General features: G+C 59.2%; 1 protein-coding gene across 10 annotated transcripts in view; it reads right to left on the bottom strand.

Moving 5' to 3' along the window:
• Window positions 1-506: 506 nt before the first annotated feature.
• Window positions 507-27127, bottom strand: part of PAX8 (paired box 8) — a 43313-nt gene continuing 16692 nt past the window's right edge. For 2 of the 10 annotated variants that reach the window (XM_043536448.1, XM_043536449.1), the window contains exons 3-12: window positions 18567-18732; window positions 17103-17303; window positions 15070-15158; window positions 14193-14318; window positions 12584-12759; window positions 11889-12009; window positions 9060-9236; window positions 5030-5131; window positions 1612-1701; window positions 507-1112 (exon numbers count right to left, since the gene is read on the bottom strand). In XM_043536448.1, coding sequence (XP_043392383.1) covers window positions 1042-1112; window positions 1612-1701; window positions 5030-5131; window positions 9060-9236; window positions 11889-12009; window positions 12584-12759; window positions 14193-14318; window positions 15070-15158; window positions 17103-17303; window positions 18567-18732 — 1319 coding nt within the window. In that variant the 3' untranslated portion in view covers window positions 507-1041. The remainder of the gene's footprint in view (window positions 1113-1611; window positions 1702-5029; window positions 5132-9059; window positions 9237-11888; window positions 12010-12583; window positions 12760-14192; window positions 14319-15069; window positions 15159-17102; window positions 17304-18566; window positions 18733-27127) is intronic. The other 8 variants (XM_043536453.1, XM_043536451.1, XM_043536454.1 and 5 more) reach the window with 8 other exon arrangements.

Raw genomic sequence — 27127 nt, 5'->3', positions numbered from 1 at the left:
CAGGTGACCTCCTGGCCCGGAAAAGGGGAAAGCCCAGAGGAGGAGGGGCTGGAGGGGGAGGCAGTTTTGGGGCTGGCTGGAGACATGGAGTGAAGGGCAGATGTGGTTGTCTGGCTCACTGCCCCCCAAAATGGACCCAGCTGAGGGGTCCTGTTCTCTGCACCTACAAGCTCTGTGTTAGACCACGTCCCCGTCGTCTAATAAACCTTCTGTTTTACTGGCTGGCTGAGAGTCACATCTGACTGCGGAGTTGGGGGGCAGGACTCTCTGGCTTCCCCAGGACCCCGCCTGGGCGGACTCGCTGTGGGAAGCGCACGGAGGGGCAGAGGAGGCTGAATGCTCCGAGGTCAGACCCAGGAAGGTGGAAGCCGGGTCAGCTGTGTGTCCTGCAGACAGGCTGCTCCCAGAGAGAAGACTTCCCCAGAGTCCTGCCTGGCTTCGTAGGGAGCAGTCCCAGAGCATGGCCTGGGGACTCCGTGACAGGGACAGACATATATGGGGACAGACAGACAGACAGACAGGGGGTGTATGGGGATGGATAGATCCATAGAGGGGTGTATGGGGACAGACAGACGGGGGGGGGAGTATGCGGGGATGGATGGACAGATGGGGTGTGTGGGGACAGACTGATGGACAGGCGTTGTGTGGGGACAGACAGTTCGATCCGATCTGGGTCTCTAGAGGCCATGTGATGATCAAAAGTCTTTGTCCAGCCCCCTTTGTCTGGGAGGGGCTCTGGCCAGTGCTGCGCATTGTTGGGTATCCTGGGCACCCCATTGTTCTTCCCCAAATCACTGGTGCTAAGGGGGCATCTTCATGGCGAGTGCCCCCTGCCCATCCCCCCCGGGGGAGCCACGTCACCCAGATGCCTCCACCCCACGTTCCCACAAGGCTGTTTTGTGGGTGCCAGGGGCAGCTGTGTCTCCCGGTCCCTGTGGGGGTTGGGGCTGGCTCCGCTCTCTCGCCAGGTAATAATAACAACGCCTTTGGCTGGCTGCACCGGGCCCGTCCCGGGGTCCTGTGCCGTGGCTCCCACGGCAGCTACAGGTGGTCGTAGGCAGCGGTGGGGGGTGCAGGGGCCCTCGAGGCAGAGCTGTAATAATACGGGGAACCTGGGCAGGACCAACAGTGCTTGTTAGAGGGGAGCGTCAGCCTGCCCCCCTCCCCCACCACCAGAATTAACCATTCACACTGAGCATCACAGGTTAACCCACACCGGGAGCTCCGCCCCCCGCTCGGTTCCACTGCCCGGCCCCATCTCCCACCCCCTCCCAGCTCCCACGCCTCCTGGCTACAAAGAGCAGGAAGCAGCCAGTGGCCGGTGTCCCCGCAGCAAAGCCGGGTGGCCCAATGGGTGGGGCACTGGGAGAGGATCCTGGGGACCTGGGTTCTAGTCCTGCCTCTACCACTGTGGGACCTTAGGAGCTCTGGAGCAGGAGCCAGTCGTTGTGTGTGTGTGGCACCTGGCATGATTGGGCTCTGATCTTGGGCAGAGTCTGGGCAGCGCCCGGCGCGACGGAACCCTCCTCTCAGTCGGGAGCTGGGCAGACCCCTTCCCTCCACCCCCATGCAGTGGAGCCCCCTCATCCCCATCCCATGCCAGGCACTCACTCAGCAGGCTGGAGTTGGGGAAGCGCCAGGCCTCACCATAGGTGGAGTAGGGGGAATGGCTGTAGGCGTTCGCAGAGTAATCACTGCCTGCTGGGGACAGAAAGGGGAGTTAGTGCCACGTCCCCAGGGGGGGCCAGCCAGAGAGCGGGCAGCGCCCACGTCCCCAGGGGGGCCAGACAGAGAGCGGGCAGTGCCCACGTCCCCAGGGGGGGCCAGCCAGAGAGCGGGCAGCGCCCACGTCCCCAAGGGGCCCAGCCAGAGAGCGGGCAGCGCCCACGTCCCCAGGGGGGCCAGCCAGAGAGCGGGCAGCGCCCACGTCCCCAGGGGGGCCAGCCAGAGAGCGGGCAGCGCCCACGTCCCCAGGGGGGCCAGCCAGAGAGCGGGCAGCGCCCACGTCCCCAGGGGGGCCCAGCCAGAGAGCGGGCAGCGCCCACGTCCCCAGGGGGGGCCAGCCAGAGAGCGGGCAGCGCCCACGTCCCCAGGGGGGGCCAGCCAGAGAGCGGGCAGCGCCCACGTCCCCGGGGGGCCCAGCCAGAGAGCGGGCAGCGCCCACGTCCCCAGGGGGGGCCAGCCAGAGAGCGGGCAGCGCCCACGTCCCCAGGGGGGGCCAGCCAGAGAGCGGGCAGCGCCCACGTCCCCAGGGGGGGCCAGCCAGAGAGCGGGCAGCGCCCACGTCCCCAGGGGGGGCCAGCAGAGAGCGGGCAGCGCCCACGTCCCCAGGGGGGGCCAGCCAGAGAGCGGGCAGCGCCCACGTCCCCAGGGGGGGCCAGCCAGAGAGCGGGCAGCGCCCACGTCCCCAGAGGGGGCCAGCCAGAGAGCGGGCAGCGCCCACGTCCCCGGGGGGGCCAGCCAGAGAGCGGGCAGCGCCCACGTCCCCGGGGGGCCCAGCCAGAGAGCGGGCAGCGCCCACGTCCCCAGGGGGGGCCAGCCAGAGAGCGGGCAGCGCCCACATCCCCAAGGGGCCCAGCCAGAGAGCGGGCAGCGCCCACGTCCCCAGGGGGGCCAGCCAGAGAGCGGGCAGCGCCCACGTCCCCAGGGGGGCCCAGCCAGAGAGCGGGCAGCGCCCACGTCCCCAGGGGGGCCAGCCAGAGAGCGGGCAGCGCCCACGTCCCCAGGGGGGCCAGCCAGAGAGCGGGCAGCGCCCACATCCCCAAGGGGGCCAGCAAGAGAGCGGCCAGCGCCCATGTCCCCAGGGGGGGCCAGCCAGAGAGCGGCCAGCGCCCACGTCCCCGGGGGGGCCAGCCAGAGAGCGGGCAGTGCCCACGTCCCCAGAGGGGGCCAGCCAGAGAGCGGGCAGCGCCCACGTCCCCAGGGGGGGCCAGCCAGAGAGCGGCCAGCGCCCACGTCCCCGGGGGGGCCAGCCAGAGAGCGGGCAGCGCCCACGTCCCCGGGGGGGCCAGCCAGAGAGCGGGCAGCGCCCACGTCCCCGGGGGGGCCAGCCAGAGAGCGGGCAGCGCCCACGTCCCCGGGGGGCCCAGCCAGAGAGCGGGCAGCGCCCACGTCCCCAAGGGGCCCAGCCAGAGAGCGGGCAGCGCCCACGTCCCCGGGGGGCCAGCCAGAGAGCGGGCAGCGCCCACGTCCCCGGGGGGCCAGCCAGAGAGCGGGCAGCGCCCACGTCCCCGGGGGGGCCAGCCAGAGAGCGGGCTGGGGGCGTGGTGTACCGAGGGCTGGTACCATGACTCAGGGTTCAGGAGGACAAGAAAGTCCCTTCACAGGCCATTCCAGGGCACGCCCCCCAGGACAGAGGGTGGGCATGAGCACCGGGGCACAGGGCACGACGTTTAGGGCACCCTGGGAGACTGGGGAGGATGCAGCTAAGCCATGAGTGCTGCAGATAGAGCAGTTACCATGGTGAGGAGCCAGTGATAGAGAGATAGAGAGACGGGGGGATGGGGGTGGATAGATAGATAGATGGGGGGATGGGAATAGATAGGTAGATAGACGGGGGGATGGGGATGGATAGATAGACGGGGGGATGGGGATGGATAGATGGACGGGGGGATGGGGATAGATAGATAGACAGACGGGGGGATGGTGATGGATAGATAGATAGATGGGGGATGGATAGATAGATAGATAGATAGACGGGGTGGATGGGGATAGATAGATAGACGGGGTGGATGAAGACAGATAGATAGACGGAGGGATGGGGATAGATAGATAGATAGACGGGTGGATGGGGATAGATAGATAGATAGATAGACGGGGGGATGGGGATGGACAGATAGACGGGGGGACGGGGATGGATAGATAGGTAGACGGGGTGGATGGGGACGGATAGATAGACGGGGTGGATGAGGACAGATAGATAGACGGAGGGATGGGGATAGATAGATAGATAGATAGATAGATAGACGGGGTGGATGGGGATAGATAGATAGATGCAGATGGACATATTGACCGGCCCTGTGGCCAGCCGGTCTATGCGCAGTGTTTCGCCGGCCTGCAGGCCCAGCTGGCACCAGCTGGGGATGGAGGTAGCCGCGAGCGAGCGAGACGGTGGAGTTTCTTGCCTTGCTCAGCAGGCCGGGGGCCAGGCGGGCTGCGGGTGGTTGGCGGAGCCCCCAGCACACACTGTCTAACCCAGTCCCGAGTCCCCCCGCCCTGTGCTCTCCAATCTCATTTCACGCTCGAGGAGAGGGGCAGGGGAGGCCCGGGTGCAGCACTGGATTCTCAACGCTGCATTAAGCACATCTCCAGGGTAACGGGCAACAAGCCAGTTCAGCATGTTCCCGGCCCAGGGGAGCCGTGCAGCTACCTGCGCCATGGCCTACAGAGATTAACCCTTCGCAGGGAACAGCCGGCTGCAGCACCGGGGAGTGGGTGTGGGGTGTGGCAGGGGGATTAGGGTCTGGCTGGTTCCCAGAGCCTGTCCCCCTCACCCCATTTCTTAGCATCAGGGTGGTACCGGCAGGGGGAGTCCACCTGCTCTGCTCACACAGACAGCCCCCCCCCCCCGACTCTTTCCGGGTCCCCAGAGCCAAAACTCACAGCTAGATCTGATGCGGGGGTGGATCCTGAGTTTTGGTTCAGCCGATTACAGACAAGGTCAGCTGCAAAACTGATCTGGCAAGAGAACCCAGGAGTCCAGGCTCCCAGCTCCCCTGCTCTAACCACTAGACCCCACTCCCCTCCCAGAGCTAGGGACAGAAGCCAGGAGTCCTGCCTTCTAATCACCCCACCTGTTCTAATAACCCCATACACTGTATCCCTGAGCCCAGGCTCTCCCACCCCAGCTGTGCTCCTCAATCCCGACCCGCAGGCCTGCCCTTCCGCTGGGAGCTGAATGGCACGTGAGGGGCTGCCTGCTAACTACCCCGGGGCTTCCCCTAGCGCAGCTGCCCTGTGGCACAGCGCCTGCTGCTCCCCCTCCTGCCGCCCAGGTCCTGCAGCACCCCCGAGCGCCTCGCGGCCCTACCTGCCACCATGCCGGCAATGGCGGAGGAGGCGTAGCTGCCCTGCCCACCGGTGGGGATGTGCGGGGGGTAGCCAGGCAGGGTGGAACCAACCATCTCGCGCCCTGCAAGGGAGAAGGGATAGGAGGTGTAAGGTGGGACATGGAGGTAGGAGGCAGCCCCGAAAGCAGCCCCCAGCCCAGCTGGACCCTGGCCCGGGGGGCTGATCCTGGGGTTAGCCTGCCAGGGAGCCAGGCAGAATGCAGCTACCTAGCTGGAGATCTGCCTAGGGATCTGCAGGTGTGATCCTTCTACCTACTGGAGGGATCTCCCTGGGGATCTCCCTACCTATCTGGGGGGTTGCTATATCTGGGGCTCTACCCACCTATGGGATCTCCCTGAGGGATCTGCCTGGGGATCTAGCACCTTACTGACCTGGGAGATCTGCCTGAAGATCTAGTATCTTTGTGATCTGGAGATCTCCCAGGTACTGGGGATCTAGTACCGTACTGACCTGGGGATCTCCCTGGGGGATCTAGTACCGTACTGACCTGGGGATCTCCCCTGGGGGATCTAGTACCGTACTGACCTGGGGATCTCCCTGGGGGATCTAGTACCTTACTGACCTGGGGATCTCCCCTGGGGGATCTAGTACCGTACTGACCTGGGGATCTCCCCCGGGGGATCTAGTACCTTACTGACCTGGGGATCTCCCCCGGGGGGATCTAGTACCTTACTGACCTGGGGATCTCCCTGGGGGATCTAGTACCTTACTGACCTGGGGATCTCCCCTGGGGGATCTAGTACCTTTGTGACCTGTGGGATCTGTCTGAAGATCTAGTACCTTTGTGACCTGGGGATCTCCCTGGGGGATCTAGTACCTTACTGACCTGGGGATCTCCCTGGGGGATCTAGTACCGTACTGACCTGGGGATCTCCCCTGGGGGGATCTAGTACCTTACTGACCTGTGGGATCTGTCTGAAGATCTAGTACCTTTGTGACCTGGGGATCTCCCTGGGGGATCTAGTACCTTACTGACCTGTGGGATCTGTCTGAAGATCTAGTACCTTTGTGACCTGGGGATCTGTCTGAAGATCTAGTACCGTACTGACCTGGGGATCTCCCTGGGGAGCTCTCCCTCTCTGTCTCCTCTCCATTTCCTGCAGCCCCAGATCCCTGTTGGTGACTGTGGGCCATCCCACTCCCATCCCTCAGGGGTATCTAGGGGTCCAGGGTGTTGACGCTGTTCTCCAGCCCCAGGAGCTGCTGGTCTAATCTCCGGGCAGACCCCCCGGCCCGGGTCCCCACTCCTCTTGCCCCTCCCTTATGGATCCAGGCAGCTCTGGCTGCAGCTCATAGAGCAGGTGGAAGCCCCGCTGAACCTACCATGTTCCCCAGGCCAGACGGACTCTAAGGGTTTAACTGGACAGTGCTACACCCCCGCCCCCCATACTGGGCGACCGTCCCTTGTCTTTCTAACCCTCTTCTACTTTGGCACTGGCAGGCGCCTAAATCCCTGTCTGAGCCCCCTGCGCCCCCTGTCCCAGCCCTGTGCTCTGGCGATGACCCCACCAGCCTGAGCGTCGGTGAAGAACGCATGGGAAACATGGAGTGCACGGTGACCCGCAGCAGCAGTGGAAGGTGGCTGGGATGGGCATGGACACAAGGGGCTAATGAGCACAGCCAAAATGCTCCGGGCCGGGAGCTCGAAGGCCGCGTTTTTACATCATGATTTCTATTATGGAAGCACCTGGAAGCCTCAACAAAGATCAGGCCCTGTTGTGGCCAGGTGTTGCCTAGACCCCGACCAAGATCAGGGCCCTGTTGCCACACTGACCTGGTGCTAGAGCCAACAGTCTAAACAAACTTCAGAGGATGATTATCACATTCTACAGCTGGGGAAACTGAGGCACAGGGCGTGGCAGGGATTTACCCAAGGTCCCCCAGGGAGTCGGTGGCAGAGCCAGGCCTTGAACCCCGGTGTCCTGTGGCCAAGCTCTGTGCCCTAAGCACCAGGCCTAGGCGAGTGCCTGGAGGGCTCTGGGCAGCCCTGCCCAGCTGTGTTGCTCAAGCGCTTTCTGTGTCTGTGCCCGCCCCACCAGCCTCCCGACCTGCCAGTGCAGAGGGCCGAAGGGTTTGGGTGCCCAACCTGCCCTGGCCTCCACCAGCTAGGGTTGCTACCCTCTGGGACTAGGCTGCTGAGGAGGCCGGGGGGTCAGGGCAGGCGGGCGCAAGGAGGGGGCCGGCTCTGAGATTGCGACATAGCTGCCATGGGAGGGCCAGGGGATCCAGTCCTCAGTCTGTAGCTCTGTCGCTAGCCAAGGCCTGTAACCCTCCGCCAGCCCCAATTCCTGGATCCCTGGGGTGCTCCCCTGTCCGTAGTGCCCCTCCCTCTGGTATCGGCACAGCTGGCAGGCGGCCTGCAGCCTGAGCTCCTTCCCACCACCCTCCCGAGCTGAGACCCAGCAATTTCCTCTCCTGTGGCCGAGGGGGGAGGCCTCCTGGGCTGGAGTCAGCTCTGCAGGTCCCCCTGCTCTCTAGGGGCCTTCTCCGACCCTGCCCTCCACCCCGTGGACTGGATCAGAACCCCAGAACCGAGCCCCCATGGTGGGGGGAGGAGAAGGGGGGTATCACAATCCCAGTCCATAGCCTGAAAGTGCATGTGGCAAATGCAGTTAGCCTGTGGAACTCCTTGCCACTGGAGAGCACTGGGGCCAGGAGGGTTCCAAAGCAGAGGAGACACTGATGGATAAATGGGCACAGGCCCACCTCCATTAGCTGGGATCTAACCCCTTCTGCCCCAGGGCGCGAGCCAGCCATAGCCTGATGGTGTCAGGGAGAAACATCCCCTGGGAGCAGGTGATTCGTGAACTACCACTGCCCACTTGGGGTGCAGGGGAGGGCCCTGGAACCTTCCTCTGGAGCAGCTGGGACTGGCCCCAGGCGAGACAAAGCCGCAGGAGGGTAGGTCCAGTTCTGCTCCAGTGCTGCAGCCCCTGCTCCCAGCTAATGGCCCAAACTGCCCCAAATCTTGGGAGGCCTCAGAGCCTGGTGTTCTAATCCCAGGAGGGGGCCTAACCTGGGGCCAGGCAGCTGCCCCTCTGGTGGGCCACTCAAATCCCTGTCTCTGGAGAATCCCCATTCTCCAAGAGCAGTGCGGGGCTGGGGACACACAGCAGAGCGGCGAGCCCTGTTAGCCGGCCGGGGGCTGAGAAGGCAAGCTGTGGGAGGGCAGATGGAGCGGGGAGGCGTCTGAGGGCCCGGGCAGGGCTCCCCCAGTGTCTGGCTGGGGAGGGCACGGCAGCTGTGTTTGAACTCCAGCCCATCTGGCCCCCAGCCAGAGCCCTCAGCCCAACAAAAGGACAATTGAGGAGGGCGGGGACAGGAAATGCACCTTTGGTCTCAAGCCAAGGTGGAGGGGGGAAGGGCCCGCCCATGTTCAGATCCTGCGGCTAAGGGGTTCCTGGACTATGAACAGGACATCAGTGGGCTGGGCTAAGGTAGAAGCTCAATGGTTCTGTGGGGGGCACGGTCCAGAACTGCTGCCCAGCTCCAGCAGGGAGCCCAGAACCCAATTGTCCCTGGGTCCAGACCCCAGGGCGAGCCAGACTCCAGAACCTGCCCCTGCCTGGGCTCTCGAGGGAACCCAGAACACACTGGTCTGCTGGGTTCTGGAGGGAGGCTAGAACCTGGCTTCGCGTAAATTCTGCCCAGGTCTAAAACACTCCAGAACCCACAGTTGAGCTGCCTTCTCCGAGGGGAGTCCACAGACCCAAACTCCCACTTGACCCCCAAGTGAGTCTAGAACCCATGCCTACAGACAGGAGGAGGAGGAGCCTGGAACCCAAATCTCTAACCAGCTGCTGGAAGGAAATGTCCTCCTCTAAACTGGGGTCTGGAGGGGGGGTCCAGAACCTGATTTGCCAGCTGGGCTCTCGAGTGAGTCTTGCAGCTCAGGTCAGAGGAAGGGCTGTCAGTCTAGAACCCCGGGATTACCCCTGCATTGCTAGATGCCAGCCGCTGCAACAGCCCCTGCTGCACCGCAGCCGTACCTGGGACGAGGCCCTGGCCAGGAAAGTGGCCGTAGATGGCGGAGCAGTGGGGGAAGGCGCTGAAGGGCGGCCCGGGCTGCAGGTCCGAAAAGGCGGTGCTAGATAAAGAGGAAGGGGTGGTGCTCGGGCTGGAGGCCCCCGGGGTTTCCTGCTTTACAAGGAAGGGGGAGTGAGGGTCTGGGGGGAGGGGGATGGTGAAAAAAAAACAGACAGGAGATGAAATGAAAATGGGCTGAAATGATCACAGGGCCAGCGCCGGGGATCTGGAGCCAGGGGGTGGGATCACAAAGGGGGCACTGGATCCCCTGCCCTTCCCCACACTCCCCACCCCACCCCGGCCCACTGGTGGGGCAGAGGAGGAGGGACTGGGCAGCAGAAGGCTGGCTAAAGGGAGTGGAGGCGAAGGGGAAGTCGGGATGGCAGTGCTGTGCAGTGGGAGGGGCAGGGCCATGTACTGGCGCTGGTGGGGCTGTACCAGGGTGGGGCAGGAGGGGGTGTCAGTGCAATGTAGTGGCGGGTGGGCGCATAGTGCCGTGCAGTGGGGGGCAGGGATGTGCAGTGGGGGTCACTGTGTGTGCGTGGTGGGGGCAGGGCTGTGCAGTGGGGGTCACTGTGTGTGTGCAGTGGGGGCAGGGCTGTGCAGTGGGGCAGGGCTGTGGATTGGGGGTCACTGTGTGTGTGCAGTGGGGCAGGGCTGTGCAGTGGGGGTCCCCGTGTGTGTGCAGTGGCGGGCAGGGCTGTGCAGTGGGGGGCAGGGCTGTGGATTGGGGGTCACTGTGTGTGCGTGGTGGGGGCGGGGCTGTGCAGTGGGGCAGGGCTGTGGATTGGGGGTCACTGTGTGTGTGCGGTGAGTGCAGGGCTGTGCAGTGGGGCAGGGCTGTGGATTGGGGGTCACTGTGTGTGTGCGGTGAGGGCAGGGCTGTGCAGTGGGGGTCACTGTGTGTGTGCCGTGGAAGCAGGGCTGTGCAGTGGAGGTCACTGTGTGTGTGTGGTGGGGCAGGGCTGTGCAGTGGGGCAGAGCTGTGGATTGGGGGGTCACTGTGTGTGTGCGGTGCGGGCAGGGCTGTGCAATAGGGGCAGGGCTGTGCAGTGGAGGTCACTGTGTGTGCACGGTGGGTGCAGGCAGGACTGCGCAGTGGGGATCACTGTGTGTGCGTGGTGGGGGCAGGGCTGTGCAGTGGGGGTCGGGCTGTGCAGTGGGGGTCATTGTGTGTGTGGAGTGGGGGCAGGGCTGTGCAGTGGGGGTCACTGTGTGTGCGCGGTGGGGGCAGGGCTGTGCAATGGGGCAGGGCTCTGCAGTGGAGGTCACTGTGTGTGCGTGGTGGGGGCAGGCCTGAGCAGTGGGGGTCACTGTGTGTGTGGAGTGGGGGCAGGGCTGTGCAGTGGGGGCACGGCTGTACAGTGGGGGTCACTGTGTGTGCGCGGTGGGGGCAGGGCTGTGCAGTGGGGGACACTGTGTGTGTGCGATGGGGGCAGGGCTGTGCAGTGGGGGCAGGGCTGTGCAGTGGGGGCAGGGCTGTGCAGTGGGGTCACTGTGTGTCTGCGATGGGGGCAGGGTCGTGCAGTGGGGCAGGGCTGTGGATTGGGGGTCACTGTGTGTGCGCGGTGGGGGCAGGGCTGTGCAGTGGGGGACACTGTGTGTGTGCGGTGAGGGCAGGGATGTGCAGTGGGGCAGGGCTGTGCAGTGGGGGTCACTGTGTGTGCGCGGTGCAGGCGGGACTGTGCAGTGGGGGACACTGTGTGTGCGCGGTGTGGCAGGGTCATGCAGTGGGGCAGGGCTGTGCAGTGGGGGGTCACTGTGTGTGTGTAATGGAGGCAGGGCTGTGCAGTGGAGCAGGGATGTGCAGTGGGGTCACTGTGTGTGTGCGGTGGGGGCAGGGCTGTGCAGTGGGGCAGGGCTGTGGATTGGGGGTCACTGTGTGTGCGCGGTGTGGGCAGGGCTGTGCAGTGGGGGTCACTGTGTGTGTGCAGTGGGGCAGGGCTGTGCAGTGGGGGTCCCCGTGTGTGTGCGGTGGGGGCAGGGCTGTGCAGTGAGGCAGGGCTGTGGATTGGGGGTCACTGTGTGTGCGCGGTGTGGGCAGGGCTGTGCAGTGGGGTCACTGTGTGTGTGCAATGGGGCAGGGCTGTGCAGTGGGGGTCCCCGTGTGTGTGCGGTGGGGGCAAGGCTGTGCAGTGGGGCAGGGCTGTGGATTGGGGGTCACTGTGTGTGCGCGGTGTGGGCAGGGCTGTGCAGTGGGGTCACTGTGTGTGTGCAATGGGGCAGGGCTGTGCAGTGGGTTTCCCCGTGTGTGTGCAGTGGGGGCAGGGCTGTGCAGTGGGGCAGGGCTGTGGATTGGGGGTCATTGTGTGTGTGCGGTGCGGGCAGGGCTGTGCAGTGGGGGTCACTGTGTGTGCGTAATGGAGGCAGGGCTGTGCAGTGGGGCAGGGCTGTGCAGTGGGGGTCACTGGGTGTGCGCGGTGCGGGCAGGGCTGTGCAGTGGGGGTCCCCGTGTGTGTGCAGTGGGGGCAGGGCTGTGCAGTGGGGCAGGGCTGTGGATTGGGGGTCACTGTGTGTGCGTGGTGGGGGCAGGGCTGTGCTGTCCGGGATAGGAGTAAGGTCCCAACAGAAATTTCATCTCCCTATTTTCCTTCCCCAGAGGTTCATTTCCCTGGGGGATGCAGGGCGGGGGGAGTTGGGAGCACCTCCCGCAGGGTCCCCCAGACAGCAGGGTCCCGGTGGGTGCTGGTCCTGTAGCCCCTGGCCCTGACATCTCTTCACACCCACGCCAGCCCCAGCCTGCCCTAGACTCCCCCGGCTGTGGGGGACAAGCCTCGAGGGGCAGCCCTTACCTGTCACGGTTGCGTATGGCTGGGGGGCGGCCAGGCCGCGGCCGAGTGGCGTGTTGGAGGGGGTCAGTGCGGCTTTGCCGTCATCCAGTGCACTGCTCAGCAGGGGCAGTGGGTAGAGACCCTGGGCAAGGGGGCAACAGAAAGGTCAGTGACCCCTAGTAACGCTCAGCCCCCCGAGTCCTCCTAAGACCCTCATACTGCTCACCCCCCAGGGGAGCCCCCAATACTGGTCATCCCCCCCTGCTGGGACCTCCAGTACTGTTCATCCCCCCCACTGGGAACCCCCCCAATGCTGCTCACCCACCACTGGGACCTCCCAGTACTACTCACCTCCTGCGAGGACCCTCCCCAATACCGCTCACCCCCACTGGGGCCCCCAGTACCGCTCACCCCAGAGGGCCCCCCATACTGATCACACCCCCCCGCTGGAACCCTCCAGTACTGCTCCCCCCCACTAGAACCCCCAGTGCTGCTTGCCCCTGCTGGGAAACCCCGTAATACTGCTCAACACCCCCTCCCCACTGGGACCCTCCCAATACTGCTCACCCCCCACTGGGACCCCGCAATATGCTCATCCCGCAATGGGAAAGCCCCCAGTACTGATCATCCCCCCACTGGGACCCCCAATACTGCTCCCCGCCTGCCGGGACCTCCCAATACTGCTCATCCCCCAGAGCACTGGGCATGACCCGGACCTGCTCGCCCTTGGCATGGCTGGGGGAGACGTAGGCCTCGGGGTAGTGCTGCCGCTCGAAGGGGCACTCCAGTGGCTCCAGGGGGGGCTGGCCGAAGGCCTCGGAGCGCAGGTGCTTGCGGGCAGCACTGGCGCCGCTCTGGGCGTCCATCCTGAGCCGGCAGCTTTCCGGGTCGCCTGCCGGCAGAGCAGCCATGAGACCCCATTCCAAGGGGCGGGCATGACCTGATCCCACAACCAGCCACGGGCACGGCCTGATCCCCGACTGGCCCCCCAGCCACGGGCACGGCCCAATCCCCAACTGCCCCCCCAGCCACGGGCCCGGCCCGATCCCCGACTGCCCCCGCAGCCACGGGCCCGGCCCGATCCCCAACCAGCCCCACACACAACCAGCCACAGGCACGGCCCGATCCCCGACTGCTCCCCCGACAACCAGCCACGGGCCCGGCCCGATCCCCGACCGGCCGCCCCACAACCAGCCACGGGCCCGGCCCGATCCCCGACCGGCCCCCCCACAACCAGCCACGGGCCCGGCCCGATCCCCGACCGGCCCCCCCACAACCAGCCACGGGCCCGGCCCGATCCCCGACTGCCCCCCCAGCCACGGGCACGGCCCAATCCCCGACTGCCCCCCCAGCCATGGGCACGGCCCAATCCCCAACTGCCCCCCCAGCCACGGGCCCGGCCCGATCCCCGACTGCCCCCCCAGCCACGGGCCCGGCCCGATCCCCAACCAGCCCCACACACAACCAGCCGCAGGCACGGCCCGATCCCCGACTGCTCCCCCGACAACCAGCCACAGGCACGGCCCGATCCCCGACCGGCCCCCTCCGCAACCAGCCACGGGCCCGGCCCAATCCCTGACTGGCCCCCCAGCCACGGGCCCGGCCCGATCCCCGACTGCCCCCCCAGCCACGGGCACGGCCCGATCCCCGACTGCTCCCCTGACAACCAGCCACAGGCACGGCCCTATCCCTGACCGGCCCCCCCCACAACCAGCCACAGGCACGGCCCGATCCCCGACCGGCCCCCCCCACAACCAGCCACAGGCACGGCCCGATCCCCGACCAGCCCCCCCCCACAACCAGCCATGGGCACGGCCCGATCCCCAACCGCCCCCCCCAACCAGCCATGGGCCCGGCCCAATCCCCGACTGGCCCCCCCAGCCACGGGCACGGCCCAATCCCTGACTGCCCCCCCCCCACAACCAGCCACGGGCACGGCCCGATCCCAGACTGGCCTCCCGACCACGGGCAAGGCCCTGCCCCCCCAGCCAGCCCATAACTCCTCCAGGCCTGGCCCAGCTGCCCCAGGGATGCCCGGGCACCACTCAGCAGTGTGATGACACCACAGAGGGCATCGCTGAGTGCTGGGCCCCTGGGCTGGGCATGGCAGACTGAGACCCGCCGTGTGGGAGCTGCCCTGGGCCCCGCCGGTCTCAGCACCGCCTCCCCCGGGGGGGCTGGTAGGAGCAGCCCTGCCCCCGTCTCTGTCGCCCTCACGGGGTGTTCGCACCCACCCCGGGGCTAAGACGCCGGACCCCTCTGTCCCCATCTGCTGCCAGCCCAGCCCCAGAGAAGCCCCCCCAGCACCGTCCCACCCCCACTCACTGTCGTCCATCTTCCTCTTGCTGTCGCTGCTGGCCTGGGCGATGCCCAGGAGCCCACTGATGGAGTAGGTGGAGCCCAGCGAGTCCGACTGGGGTGACTCCGGGGGGGTCACGGCCGAGCTGGGGACTGAAAACAACCCCCGCTGGGTCAGTAAGTCCTGGAGCGAGCGCCAGGAGAGGGGGCGGGCATGACGCCAGGACACCTCGCCCCATGGCGCTGGGTCGTGCCACCCGCCCCGAGGACAGGGGCAAGGCTGGGTATCCCAGGCCACCCAGGGGAATCATCCCTTGCGGACGTGCCTAGTGCACCGGGGACTCTGGGCGCTCCAAGCCTGACGTCAGCTGGCTCTGTGAGCAGTCCCTTCTCTGTGCCCATTTCCCTGTCTGGGGCAATGGCACAGGGTGGTCAAAAATGGAGGGCGTTTTCCACAGAAAATTTCCATTTTTTGGTGGAAATTCAAATACTAAAAAATTTCAGGAAAAGCCAGAAAATGTTCTATTTGGCAATGCTGCTGCAGTGCCTTCTGGGAGTTATAGTTTGGGTGCCTTGAGTCCCTGTTCTCCTCTATAAGCCAGGATCCGGGGTGAGACTACATCTCCCATGGTGCACCACAGAAGCATGGCAGCTGGGAGTCCCTGGTTATGGTGCATCATGGGAGATGCCCCCAGCCAAGAAGCCCAGCCCATAAAGGAAAACGGTGATATGGGGCAATGAACTACAACTCCCATGAGGCACCAGGGCACATTTCTGAATTGAAACATTTCAGTTTGGGAGCATTTGGGGTTTTTTAATTAAAAAAATCTAGATTTTTCTGCAGGAAACTGACGCTTTTCATGAAAAATTCCGTTTTGTTGAAAACTCAAGTTTTGAGACTCACTCAGGCTGTGCCCGGGGCTCAGGGCTTTGGAGGCCACGCAGTTGTCCATCGGGAGGTTGAATGGCTGCTGGACTTTGGTCCGGATGATTCTGATGGGGAAAAAGGGTATCAGAAAAATTAAATGGCAGGCCCTGGGCGTGGGCATGCCCAGTGTGAGAGCCGGGGCTGCTCTGGCACAGACTGGCTGGACCGACTCCTGTCCAGGAGGAAGGTGGAGGTAGGTCCCCTGGATTTCGGGGAGTGGTTCCTAGCACAGATTGGGGAGAGATTCATCCCTGGGCAAAGTCCTAGGTACCACTTCAGACCCACTTTGCCTGTGGGGCATCGCAAAGTATTTTAGCCCCATGTTCCAGATGGGGAAACCAAGGCACAGAGAGGGGAAAGGGAGCAGGACTGAAATGGTGTCCAGGCTTTGTGGGATTTAAGTGGTACCAAGGCCTAATAACGCCACCGGACCCATGTCGGGCACCTCCTTTCCTTTCCCAGGGGATGGGGGTCATAAGAACATAAGAATATAAGAATGGCCAGACTGGGTCAGACCAAAGGTCCATCCAGCCCAGTATCCTGTCTACCGACAGTGGCCAATACCAGGTGCCCCAGAGGGAGTGAACCTAACAGGTAATGATCAAGTGATCTCTCTCCTGCCATCCATCTCCACCCTCTGACAAACAGAGGCTAGGGACACCATTCCTTACCCATCCTGGCTAATAGCCATTAATGGACTTAACCTCCATGAATTTATCCAGTTCTCTTTTAAACCCTGTTATAGTCCTAGACTTCACAACCTCCTCAGGCAAGGAGTTCCACAGGTTGACTGTGCGCTGAGTGAAGAAGAACTTCCTCTTATTTGTTTTAAACCTGCTGCCCATTAATTTCATTTAGTTCTTATATTATGGGAACAAGTAAATAACTTTTCCTTATTCACTTTCTCCACACCACTCATGATTTTATATACCTCTATCTTATACCCCCTTAGTCTCCTCTTTTCCAAGCTGAAAAGTCCTAGCATCTTTAATCTCTCCTCATATGGGACCCATTCCAAACCCCTAATCATTTTAGTTACCCTTCTCTGAATGGTTTCAGAGTAGCAGCCGTGTTAGTCTGTAATCGCAAAAAGAACAGGAGGACTTGTGGCACCTTAGAGACTAACCAATTTATCTGAGCATAAGCTTTTGCGAGCTGAACCTTTTCTAATGCCAGTATATCTGTTTTGAGATGAGGGGACCACATCTGTAGGCAGTATTCAAGATGTGGGCGTTCCATGGATTTATATAAGGGCAATAAAATATTCTCCGTCTTATTCTCTATCCCTTTTTTAACGATTCCTAACATCCCGTTTGCTTTTTTGACGGCCGCTGCACTCTGCGTGGACTCTTCAGAGAACTATCCATGATGACTCCAAGATTTTTCTCCTGATTAGTTGTAGCTAAATTAGCCCCCATCATATTGTATGTATGGTTGGGGTTATTTTTTCCAATGTGCATTACTTTACATTTATCCACATTAAATTGCATTTGCCATTTTGTTATCCAGTCACTTCGTTTTGTGAGATCTTTTTGAAGTTCTTCACAATCTGCTTTGGTCTTAACTATCTTGACCAGTTTAGTATCATCTGCAAACTTTGCCGCCTCACTGTTTACCCCTTTCTCCAGATCATTTATAAAGAAGTTGAATAGGATTGGTCCTAGGACTGACCCTTGGGGAACACCACTAGTTACCCCTCTGCATTCTGAAAATTTACCATTTATTCCTACCCTTTGTTCCCTGTCTTTTAACCAGTTCTCAATCCATGAAAGGATCTTCCCTCTTATCCCATGACAACTTAATTTACATAAGAGCCTTTGGTGAGGGACCTTGTCAAAGGCTTTCTGGAAATCTAAGTACACTATGTCCACTGGGGTCCCAACTGAATGAGAGTGGGGGGATCCCCAATGGATAGGAGGGGTTCCTGGGAGATGGAAGGGGACAGGACTGGCTACATCTAGGGGAGATGGGTGGGGATCCCCCAGGGCCGGACCCTTGCCCCCTCCAACCTGTTAATGGAGCTGACACTGGGCACGGTGTCATTGTCACAGACGCCCTCGGCCAACAGGCGGTCGCGGATCTCCCAGGCAAACATGGTGGGGTTCTGCCGCTTATAGTCCCCAATCTTCTCCACCACCTTGGGGGTGGCCACCTTGGGCTTGGAGCCCCCGATCACGCCGGGCCGGATGCTGCCAGTTTCGTAGTACCTACTCCAATAGAGAAAGCAAGAGGGTTACCGGGTAAACCGAGGGAAGTGGAGGGCGGGCGCTGCTGGAGTATCAGTGCTTGGGGGGTCTATGCTGCGATACCCTCCCTCCCTATGGACTGAGCCAGGGGCTCGTCTTTCAGCACAGTACTGCAATCGCTCAGAGTGAAATGAACAGCTGGTTCCTCCCAGCTCACTGAGTTGCCTGTGGGGCATCACAAAGTACTTTAGCCCCAGATGGGGAAACTGAGGCACGGAGAGGTAACAGGGCATCACCCCAGTCTCCGATGGGGTCTTTGTAAATAGTCAGAGGGTGTCCAGCCTCGGGGAACTATATCAAGCTGTTACCTGACCAAGCATGTCCCACTTCCTCCAGCCATCCGTTCCTACGGTGCCCACCACAGTGGTGTCTGGTGCCACTCTGGGACCCTGGGCTGGGGCTGGTTGAATTACTTATTGCAGACAAATGACCCTCCCCATACAGTCCCTCCCAAGCCACCCCCAGCCCGGCAGGACTGTCCCCAGCCTAGGGCACGCTGCATGGTAACTCACATGCACTTCGGAGACTAACCAGCGGCAGGGGATGTACTGAATATTGGGGTGAAGAACCCATTCATGCTACTCTACCAAACTCCTGGCACCATCCACCCTGAGCCCACCACCAGCGGCAGCAACCACTGGCTCCTGCGTGGAGGTGGGGGTTTCCCAGCCACTCGGCACCAGCCAACTAGCCTTGCTGGGAGCCAGGCGCAGGGATGGCCCTGAGACACCAGAGACTGTAGTTTCTGGAGCTGTTTGAGCAGAGAGTCCTGTCCCCCCATGCCGAGAGCTGCCTGCCCAAGAGGACCCCAGCCAAGTGTAGGCCCCGAGATCATTGTCTGCATTGACAGACGGGAAACTGAGGCATGCAGAAATACAGGGACAGGCCCAAGGTCACATGGGATCGGGGGCAGAGCCAGGAATTGAACCCTGGGCTCTTGAGCACCAGGCAGTGCCCTAGCCACTAGACCAACCTTTGTGTCCACTTAGCTCTGCCAGACAGATTCTAGTTACCCTGGCTGGGCTCTTTGCAGCAGGACTGTTCCCAGGCTGGATGGCGAGCTGTGCCAGCCTGTAACAGCCCCTGGCCCGGCTCCTCCCATGGAGGGCAAGCTGGGGGGACTCTGCTGGGATCTGCTGGGAAGCCGGGTGTGACTGGCCAGGAGACTGTGAGGCCCCGTCCCAGCTCCACAGCCAGCCAGCAAACATCTCCCGCTTCTGCGCTTACCTGCCCAGGATTTTGCTGACGCAGCCGTGGCTGACCCGCAGCTGGCGGGAGATGTCGCAGGGCCGCACGCCCTGGTGAGCCAGGTCCACGATGCGCTGCCTGACCACTTCTGGCAGGGGGCGGCCATTCACAAAGGCCCCACCCAGCTGGTTCAACCCGCCGTGCCCTGCCAAGAGACAAAGCCAGCCCCAGGCAGGCCAGGGGAGGCCTGGTATTACTTAGGGGCCATGTACCGCAGCTGGTTACACACACTGGCTCAGCCCCGAGAGATCAGGCTGTGTGCAGAACCCCCAGGGATGTTCTCTGGCCGGGGTCCTGCAGGCACCAGACGCGTCGCACCATCTCCCAGCCTCAGACTCCAGGGATCAATGAGATTTTTAGCAAACTTTGGGCTGCTAACAAGTGAGATTCCTGGAGCCCAACCAGGGTCACCAACACCTGTGATTCCATCACGGGGCTCGCGATATTGGCTGTTTTCCTTCAAGCCACAGCTCCTAGAGTCACAGGATGACAAGAGAATCTCCACTGGCATTTTATTAAAAAGTAAGTAAGTTTCTGTCTCTCGTGGTTGGGGAGAAAATGTGACCCCCAACATGAGCCCAACGGCTCGAACCCCGGAAAGCAAAATCTCATGATTTGTTTAGCCTGGCTCGGGATTTGTGCTCCCTTGGTATTAGTGGCACTGCTCACAGCCTCTGTTTGTCCCCAGGGATGGCACAGGCTCTGGCTTTCCTGGCACCCGCCTCACCCAAAGATATATTCTGGTAGCGCCTAGGAGCCCTGGTCCGAGATTAGGTGCTGCACAGACAAACAAAACAAACATAGATTAGATCTGAGATTGTTGGACAGAGCAGATCTAAGGGATAAGGGTGTGTGTTAAATGGGTGATGTGTAGGAATTCCCACTGGAGCTGTTTTAGGTGGAACAAGCAGCGACACCTATCATTAAGGTGGTCTGACACTTCCCATTACGAACCCCTGTTTTCAGTTGTGTATAACTTTGCAAACTTAAACTTTCAGGGTTGAAATTTTCCAGGCCAGGGTCTGCCACAGGCTGAACTGATTTGGAAAGTTTCAGCTAAAATGGTTCTGCTGTTTCCAAGCCCGAGACTGGCAGGGAAATACATGGCTTTGCACATGTCAAAAATGTCGAGAAGCTCTAACGCCTCCATGCTTTGGAGGAAGAACATGAAATTTGGCAGGGGGAGGTTGCCCTCGGATCAGTGAGGTGCCTTTTGCCATCCCCATGCAAATTCACTTAAAGTTGGCCATTTGATGAGCCCCTAAAATCTCAGTTCACACATGCTCAATGGAGACTTGTTAGAGTTTGGCAGCTAAATTCTCCAAAGATTCCATCTGCCCTGAGTGCGCTCTATCCCCTCACATGTGACCGGATGTTGCATGCTCCAGCCCCACAGTGTGAATGAGCATGCTCCATCCCAGGGCTGCAGGGGCAGAGCAGGACTTTCCCTGCAACCAGGGTGACCAGATGTCCGGATTTTATAGGGACAGTCCCGATTTTGGGGTCTTTTTCTTATATAGGCTCCTATTAGCCCCCACCCCTTGTCCCAATTTTTCACATTTGCTGTCTGGTCACCCTACCTGCAACTGATCCTCCGAGAGGCTGTGGTGCTGGGATCAGGGAGACTGTCTGTCCCGTGCATTCAGCGATTCCCCCTCCAGGCCTCCAGGCTAATGCCAAGGGGGCGGAATGGGGGAGGGTGAACAGGAGATGTAGTGTGGTGGGGGACAGCAGCGGAAGAGGACAGGGAGAGGTTAGAACTGGATGGGGGCAGAAGAGTCCATCCCCACTAGACACACTCCCCATCAGAGCCCAGAATGGAACCCAGGAGTCCTGAGTCTCCCTGTTCCTCTGCTGTCTAGGAAATAGCCGTGAAGCCCCCTGGAAAAAAAATGATGATTGGGGTGGGGCAGAAATCGGATTTTTTTATTTAAATACATTTTTGGATTTTATTGAAATGACAATAAGTTTTTCTTTTTAAAAATACACCTGTTTCAAAGGCAATCTGAATGTCATATGAAATATGTTCAGGGCTAACGCTTGTTATAATTTCTTCAAACATTTCAATACAAATAAATTGGCTGAGTCCATGAGCCTGCAGCAAAACCTTTGCACCAACAGCTGCTTGTCTCTAGAAAGAAAGAATCAGGGGCGAGACCTCTAAGTTTGGAAGCCAAGCTTTGTAAATGTGGCACACTAGGTCCTGTGCTGTATTAAGGTGACCTGGGACTGTGCTAGGGGGTGCAAAAGCCTGGCAAAGTCATCCCAGGCGTTGAGACCTGGCCTCTGATGCCAGCAGACACCATCAGGTATCTCACTGGGATCATCCTCTGAGCCCACCTGGGCCATCTCATACTCCTGGTTTATAGCTTCTGGTCGGACTAGCTCCGTTCTCACATTATGACAACCATGGAAACGCACTCTCCAGCTCATGGAAAAACATGGAATGCCAGTAACGGCCAGCCCTTGCTTCTGGTTGCATCTGGGCCCTTCACGTAAAGAGCCTCGCTCTGTCTCCTTGTGAGCGTACACGGGCAGAGATGCAAACACACCGAAATCCATTCATTTCCGCGCCAGCCTCCCTCTCTGACTCCACAAACTGCAGCGTGACTGGCACGTGGGTCACACCAGGAGAAGTCTTGGAGTGATGTGCGTTTCTGGGGGCGGGGGTGGGAGGGGTTAGGTAGCAAGGGAGAAGGAGCAGAATGTGCAATGCTGCTGTCAAGGCAGGGTCGATTTCAACACCTGGGAGCTGAAGGAAAAAACCTGCAAGGGCTGCAGGTTGTCAAAGAGACCCTGTTTGGGAATATTGTCAAGAAATCTCTGTAAAAAGGGAACACGCGCCAAATGTGAACTGTGCCACAAAGAGATGCGAGGCCTGCTTGTCAGAATGAACCACCATGAAAAATGCTCCTCAGAAGGGAACAACTTTGTAAACATGTCTGATCTGGATCTGATCTGGATCAGTTGGTTAGTAAACTTATTTTTGCATCATTCTCAAATACTAGTTACCATGCCTTACCGTGCTAGCAAGTGACACCATAGATTATGGTCATTCGGTTGTGTTTTGAGGGCATTGCTTACATAGGGATTTCAAAATGTTGGTGTTCTGAATAGAACTGTCACGTTAGTTTGTTGTGGGAGGATTTACCGATTACTGCTGGACTTCGGAGGGTCATTTTTTTATTGCTCAATCTAATCAAACACCCTGGGTGACGATTTCCCGTTTAAAAGTAAAGGGTTATTTGGCATCTAGGAACGTTAACAATTTTTTCCAAGCTGTTTGGTGTGTTGCTAGAGATAAGGGTTTAAATAGATTGAGATATTCCCTATGATTTGTTATTTTCCCTATAACACTGGATTTAGAATAAATATCTTTTAAACAGCGGAGCAAACAGCTGCAGTAGGAGGAATCTATCATACAATCTCATTTTTTACAAAGCAGTGCAAGGCACAATAGTCCGTGAGCGAGAGTGACTTTTTTACGGCTTTGTTTCAGGGTCCAGCATGGACATAAATGGTCCATCATCTGCACTGTCTACAACTTCAGAGTCATCTGCCAGTCCCACCAGCAGTGCTGCAAGTAAACAAGCGTCAGGCAGTAAATTACTTGGATTAAAAAAACCCACAAACCAAACTTGCCCTCATTGTCCAGTAAAACTATGGATTAGTTTGTCACCAGGAGCAGCAAATCCCACCAAGACTCTGCAGATGCAAAGATTGCTTGATTCATTTGGGCAACAAATTCTCCCTTTCGCCTTGTTCAGGACAAACCTTTGATTGCCATGGTTCAATCTCTGAGCAGGCTGCCTCCGCCCGGCAGAGCAGCCGCTGCTGAACAGTTGCTGGATACAGCGCATGAGAAGGGCTTCGAACAGTTTGCAAAAAACATTGATGGGAAATTTGTTAATCTGAGTCTTGATGGGTGAAGCAATGTACACAATCATCTAGTAGCAGGTGCTTGCGTGACAGCAGAAGATGGGGTTGGCTGTCTTATAGAAACAACTGATACATCATGAAATGCCCGTTCAGCAAAGTACTTAAAAGAAGTAGCAGGAAGAGTGATAACAAACCATGAACAAAAAACCAAGTGTCAGGTGTGTAGCTTTGTCCCAGACAATGCTGCCAATGTAGCAAAGATGAGAAGAAATCTAGAAGCAAGATAATGAAGGGAACCCCGACACTTATAACCTGTGGGTGCAGGGCTCATGTGATGCATCTTTTAGCCAGAGCCTTAAGTACAACTCCAGGAATCAAGGAAAATGTTGTTGAAATTGCAAAATATTTCCAGAACAACCACGCTGCTTCAGCGTCACTGAAGAGAGCAGGAGGATTCAAACGAAGTCCCCTCCTAGGTGTACAATGGACTTTCAATGGCAGTTTGAAGCTGTTTATTAAGAACTGGCCTGTTCTGACGGCAATTTGTGAGGAAAATCGTGACAAAGTAGATGGAACTCTCCCAGCCAAAGTAGCCAACCAAAACAAGAGAAGTGGAGAAGGACATTGGCTATCCCGAATCCTGCCTTGGACAAACGGCAGCAGGGTGCTGCTGAATTGCTGCTGGGGTGGAAATGTGGAAAGAACTTCAAGAGACGCTGAAGAAAGAAATAGCCCCCAACAGAGGTAAATTGCAGGCAGGAGAGAAATGGCGGGATCCAGCACTTCCTCCAAGTCATGTTCTTGTCGATATTCTCAACCCAGCAGACCCAGGGAGATGTGTAACTGCAGAAGATGCTGCTCTGATGTGGCACCTAAGAATCACACATCAATCATCCCAACCATCATAAATTCCAGGCTGAAGGTGAACCCTGCAAGCAGCATGTGTTGGCTGCTGGTGTTTTAAAGGAAAGTCCCACCACTGAACGGGTGAAAGTCACTGGCGAAGTACCTGGAACCAGTTTGGTGAAGTGTTAGCCCAGTTTTTGCAGCAGTCACCTCGTCTGAAGGTGCAGAGAGAACATGTTCTTCATTTGCGGGGGGAGGGATTGCTCAGTGGTTTGAGCATTGGCCTGCTAAACCCAGGGTTGTTAGTTCAATCTTTGAGGGGGCCATTTAGAGATCTGGGGCAACTATGGGAGATTGGTCCTGCTTTGAGCAGGGGCTTGGACTAAATGACCTCCTGAGGTCCCTTCCAACCCTGATATTCTATGATTCATGGATGAGAAGTCGACTGCGAGTTGAAAAAGTCAGTGAGATCTACTAGTTTGAAGGACAGCCTAAGTCACTTAGGAGGCTGTTGTCTCATTTCAAGAGACAAGCATCACGGAGTCCCAGGGTCTAGTCTCTGCCCAGCCTGTCCCCAGTCTTCTGGGAATGACCCCTTCACTGAACCGGGCCCCAAGGACCCGCACAGTTCCACCAGGGCAGGCCCGTGACCTCCACAGCTCCCACACTCCCTGCAGTGAATCCAGCCAAGCTAACCGGGCCCCTCAGGGCACAATGCTCTCAGGGAATATTCCCACAGGCAGCCTTTCCCAAACAAGGTCACCATTGATTAGTCACCTGGCTACAGAATCTGGACATCCTTCGGTCAGCACAGAGGGGCAGGGGTTACGCCATAGTCCACCCTGGTCCAACCAGTGCCATGATGAGCCAGCCAAGTAGTGAGGGACTCCACCTCTGGCTCCCTCTCTTGGATCCCCCGGTCCAGGCTCCTGCGCCCCTCCAAAAGGCCCCCTTCTTCCAGCCATCTGACCTCTTGCTCTCTAGCTCCCTTCCACTTCTGGAGTTGTTCTGTCCTTGAGGCATCTCTTTGTCTTGCTGGACCCTCTGTTGATTTGAGTGGGATTGAACCAGTTCTTTAATGGCTGTATCCATTGCCCCAGACAGCAAAGTGACACCCCCCACCCCCCACTCCTACACTGCTCCAGTGTTAACCCTTGTCTACCCGCTGGGTAGAAATGCAACATACAAAGGGAAACTGAGGCACGCCAAGGCTGCATAAAAATATTATCGAAAATTCCCACTTCGTCACGTTAGGCAAGTAAGAACTTATGCTCCAGTCACTTTCACTTATATAGACTTGAAATTTTGCCCAGGCTGACCTGAAATAATCAGATTAATTCACTAACTACAGTTAATCCCTCTGTTCCTTTAACAAATCGTTTAGCTGGCACTGTGAAATATGGTTTGATAAGCGAAGCTGATGTATCCAAAACATCCAAGGTTGTTTTCTTTAATAAAAATAAATTGTAGATGCTGTTTTGGGTGTTTAATTAAATTCCCAGTTAGCATCCAAATGCTGCTTGACACAAACCATGAACAAAAAGTTAATTATCTAGGAAATAAGAAACAGATCAGTCACCATTTTTGAACAGACTAAAAATGTACAGTTGATAAGAATCTGAACATATTACACTATATAATTGTGTAAATAAATGTATGTAGTAAGCGGGGACCCTGCCAGGTCCCAAATCTAGTGTAAAGGCTCCATGTGACTGTAAAATGTGCATGTTTTAATGGTTATAGTGCCAACGAGAACAAACAGAAAAGTGGATTAAAATCGATGGTTTGCGGATCCCCGCTCTCCACCTGGTGGTTTGAATCACTGCAGCCCAGACTGGCCTGGGGCGCCAGAGCTGAGAGGTGTCAGGAGCTAAGCAGCAAGGACACCCCAACATTGGAGCCCCCCAGGGGGAGCACAAGCAGAGGGGAAGCAGGGATGGGACAGGCTCTGTGGGGAATCACCCCTGCTCCCCTCCTCCTCTAGCTCCCACACTGCCCTATTTTCCTCCCACTCCCCACACACACACCCCGACTTTCCCTTCCCCGTGCTGCTCCCTCCTGGCTGCCCACTGCCCTGCATTCCAGCACTTCCTTTTTCAGAACTCCCGCGCGGATTTGTTGTCCATAGAACTCTGCGTATGCTTGATAGACACATCCAGGCTCTCTTTGAACCTTGCTAAGTTCGTGGCCAGTAGCAGTCAGTGCCACCGGCTAATTCCACCCGGAGCAACGGTGGGCGTGGCCCTTCTGTGGCGACTCTGTAGGGTTACCCCACGTGACCAAGTGGAGGTGGGAGGACTATTAGCACCACTAACGTTTGATCCTGTCCACGTGATGGGCCAGCTCTGCTGCTGGGGTTGACGGGGAAAGTTCCGGCAACTACAGCGGAGCTGCGGCCTGGCACGCCGGCCGGGGATCTGGTCAGCTCCGTCTTGCCACGTCTCTTGGTCTGCAAACTCCAGGCCAGACTCTTCCAATCCCACAGGGGTGCCATTCCCCGGCCCTCTTATTTCCACAGGCCTCGGCCAGGAGACTCTTGTGCTCTCCTGGCTCTGGTGATGCTGCGCGTGGGTCAGCTAGCCCGAGTTAACACGGCCGTGGAGACACAGCAACCTGGCTCGCCACATGAGTCAGGGCTCGTCTACGCAGCAAAAGCCCCGTGGCTGCAAGTCCAGGGCCTGGACAACTGACCCAGGATCACGGGGATCGTGCTAGGCCTGGGCCGTGGGTATAATGGGCCAGGGGAGGCTAAGCCCCGCTGCCCGACACCTGGGCCGTGGTGGGGAGGGAGGGATGGAGGGACGTGGCGAGTGGCGGCAGGGGGCAGAGTGGGCAGGGGGCCGTGCAGGGGAGGGGGCAGGGTGGAGTGTGGGTGTGGCCACGGATGGAGGAGGCAGGACAGGGAGCTTCGTCCGCCTCCCATGGCACGAGGGGCTAAAAATAGCCGTGTAGATGCGTCCACTCGGGCTGGCACCTGGAGCCTGAGGCCTCCTGCCTCTCTGGGTCTCAGAGCCAGGCACCAGCCTGAGCCCAGATGTCTCCACTGCAGTTTTTAGCTGCATTGGGCAAGGCCCATGAGCCCAGTCAGGTGACCGGGGCTCAGCGGCTCGCTGCCGGGGGGCTGGTTTTGCTAGGCAGACGTACCCTTAAAACCACCAGGGAGCCTCTTCCCACCTGTCCTGTCTCCTTCTGCAGCCAGCTTCCCACTTGGCCCCGGGCAGGGGGAACCAGCTGGAAGCTGTTGATCTGAACCCCCCAGCTTGCAGAGTGGCGGCCGAAGGGGGCGACGCTGCAGGTCCAGAAGCGCACGGCTGCCCAGGCTCGCTGCCGGACCTGAGCACTCCCTGCGTTTTCCTCACGTTCTCTGTACTCAGCAATGCCCCGTCCGTTACCTGCTGACTCGGCGCTGCCTGGCAGCCTGGGCTCGCCGCAGGATGAACTGAGCTGCAGCTGGGGCTTTGGCCCAGCCTGTCCACACACAGACCCTGTCCCTGGAGCCTGGTGGTGCTTTTAACTGCCCATCCCCGCTGCCAACACAGCCTGCTCGGTTGCCGTCACCTGAGCTAGGCTAGCTCCAGAGGAGCTGGCTCTGCCATGAGGACAAAACGTCTGCGGGTCTTTGGGCCTCTCTTTGCTCCTGCCATCTGGTGCCAGCGATCGGCCAGCTGCTTGGAGCGGGAGGGAGGCGGAGGAGCGGGAGGGAGGCGTGATGCCCTGCGCAATAGGGAAGCCATCACAGCTTGGACCAGGCCGCCCCCAGACTGGGCTGTAGCCAACCTAACATGCAGTTAAAGTGACATGGGAGAAGCATCAGT

The sequence above is a fragment of the Chelonia mydas genome, chromosome 26, assembly GCF_015237465.2.
Source record: "Chelonia mydas isolate rCheMyd1 chromosome 26, rCheMyd1.pri.v2, whole genome shotgun sequence".
Classification (NCBI taxonomy): Eukaryota; Metazoa; Chordata; order Testudines; family Cheloniidae; genus Chelonia; species Chelonia mydas.
This window is presented reverse-complemented; position numbering and strand designations above follow the sequence as displayed.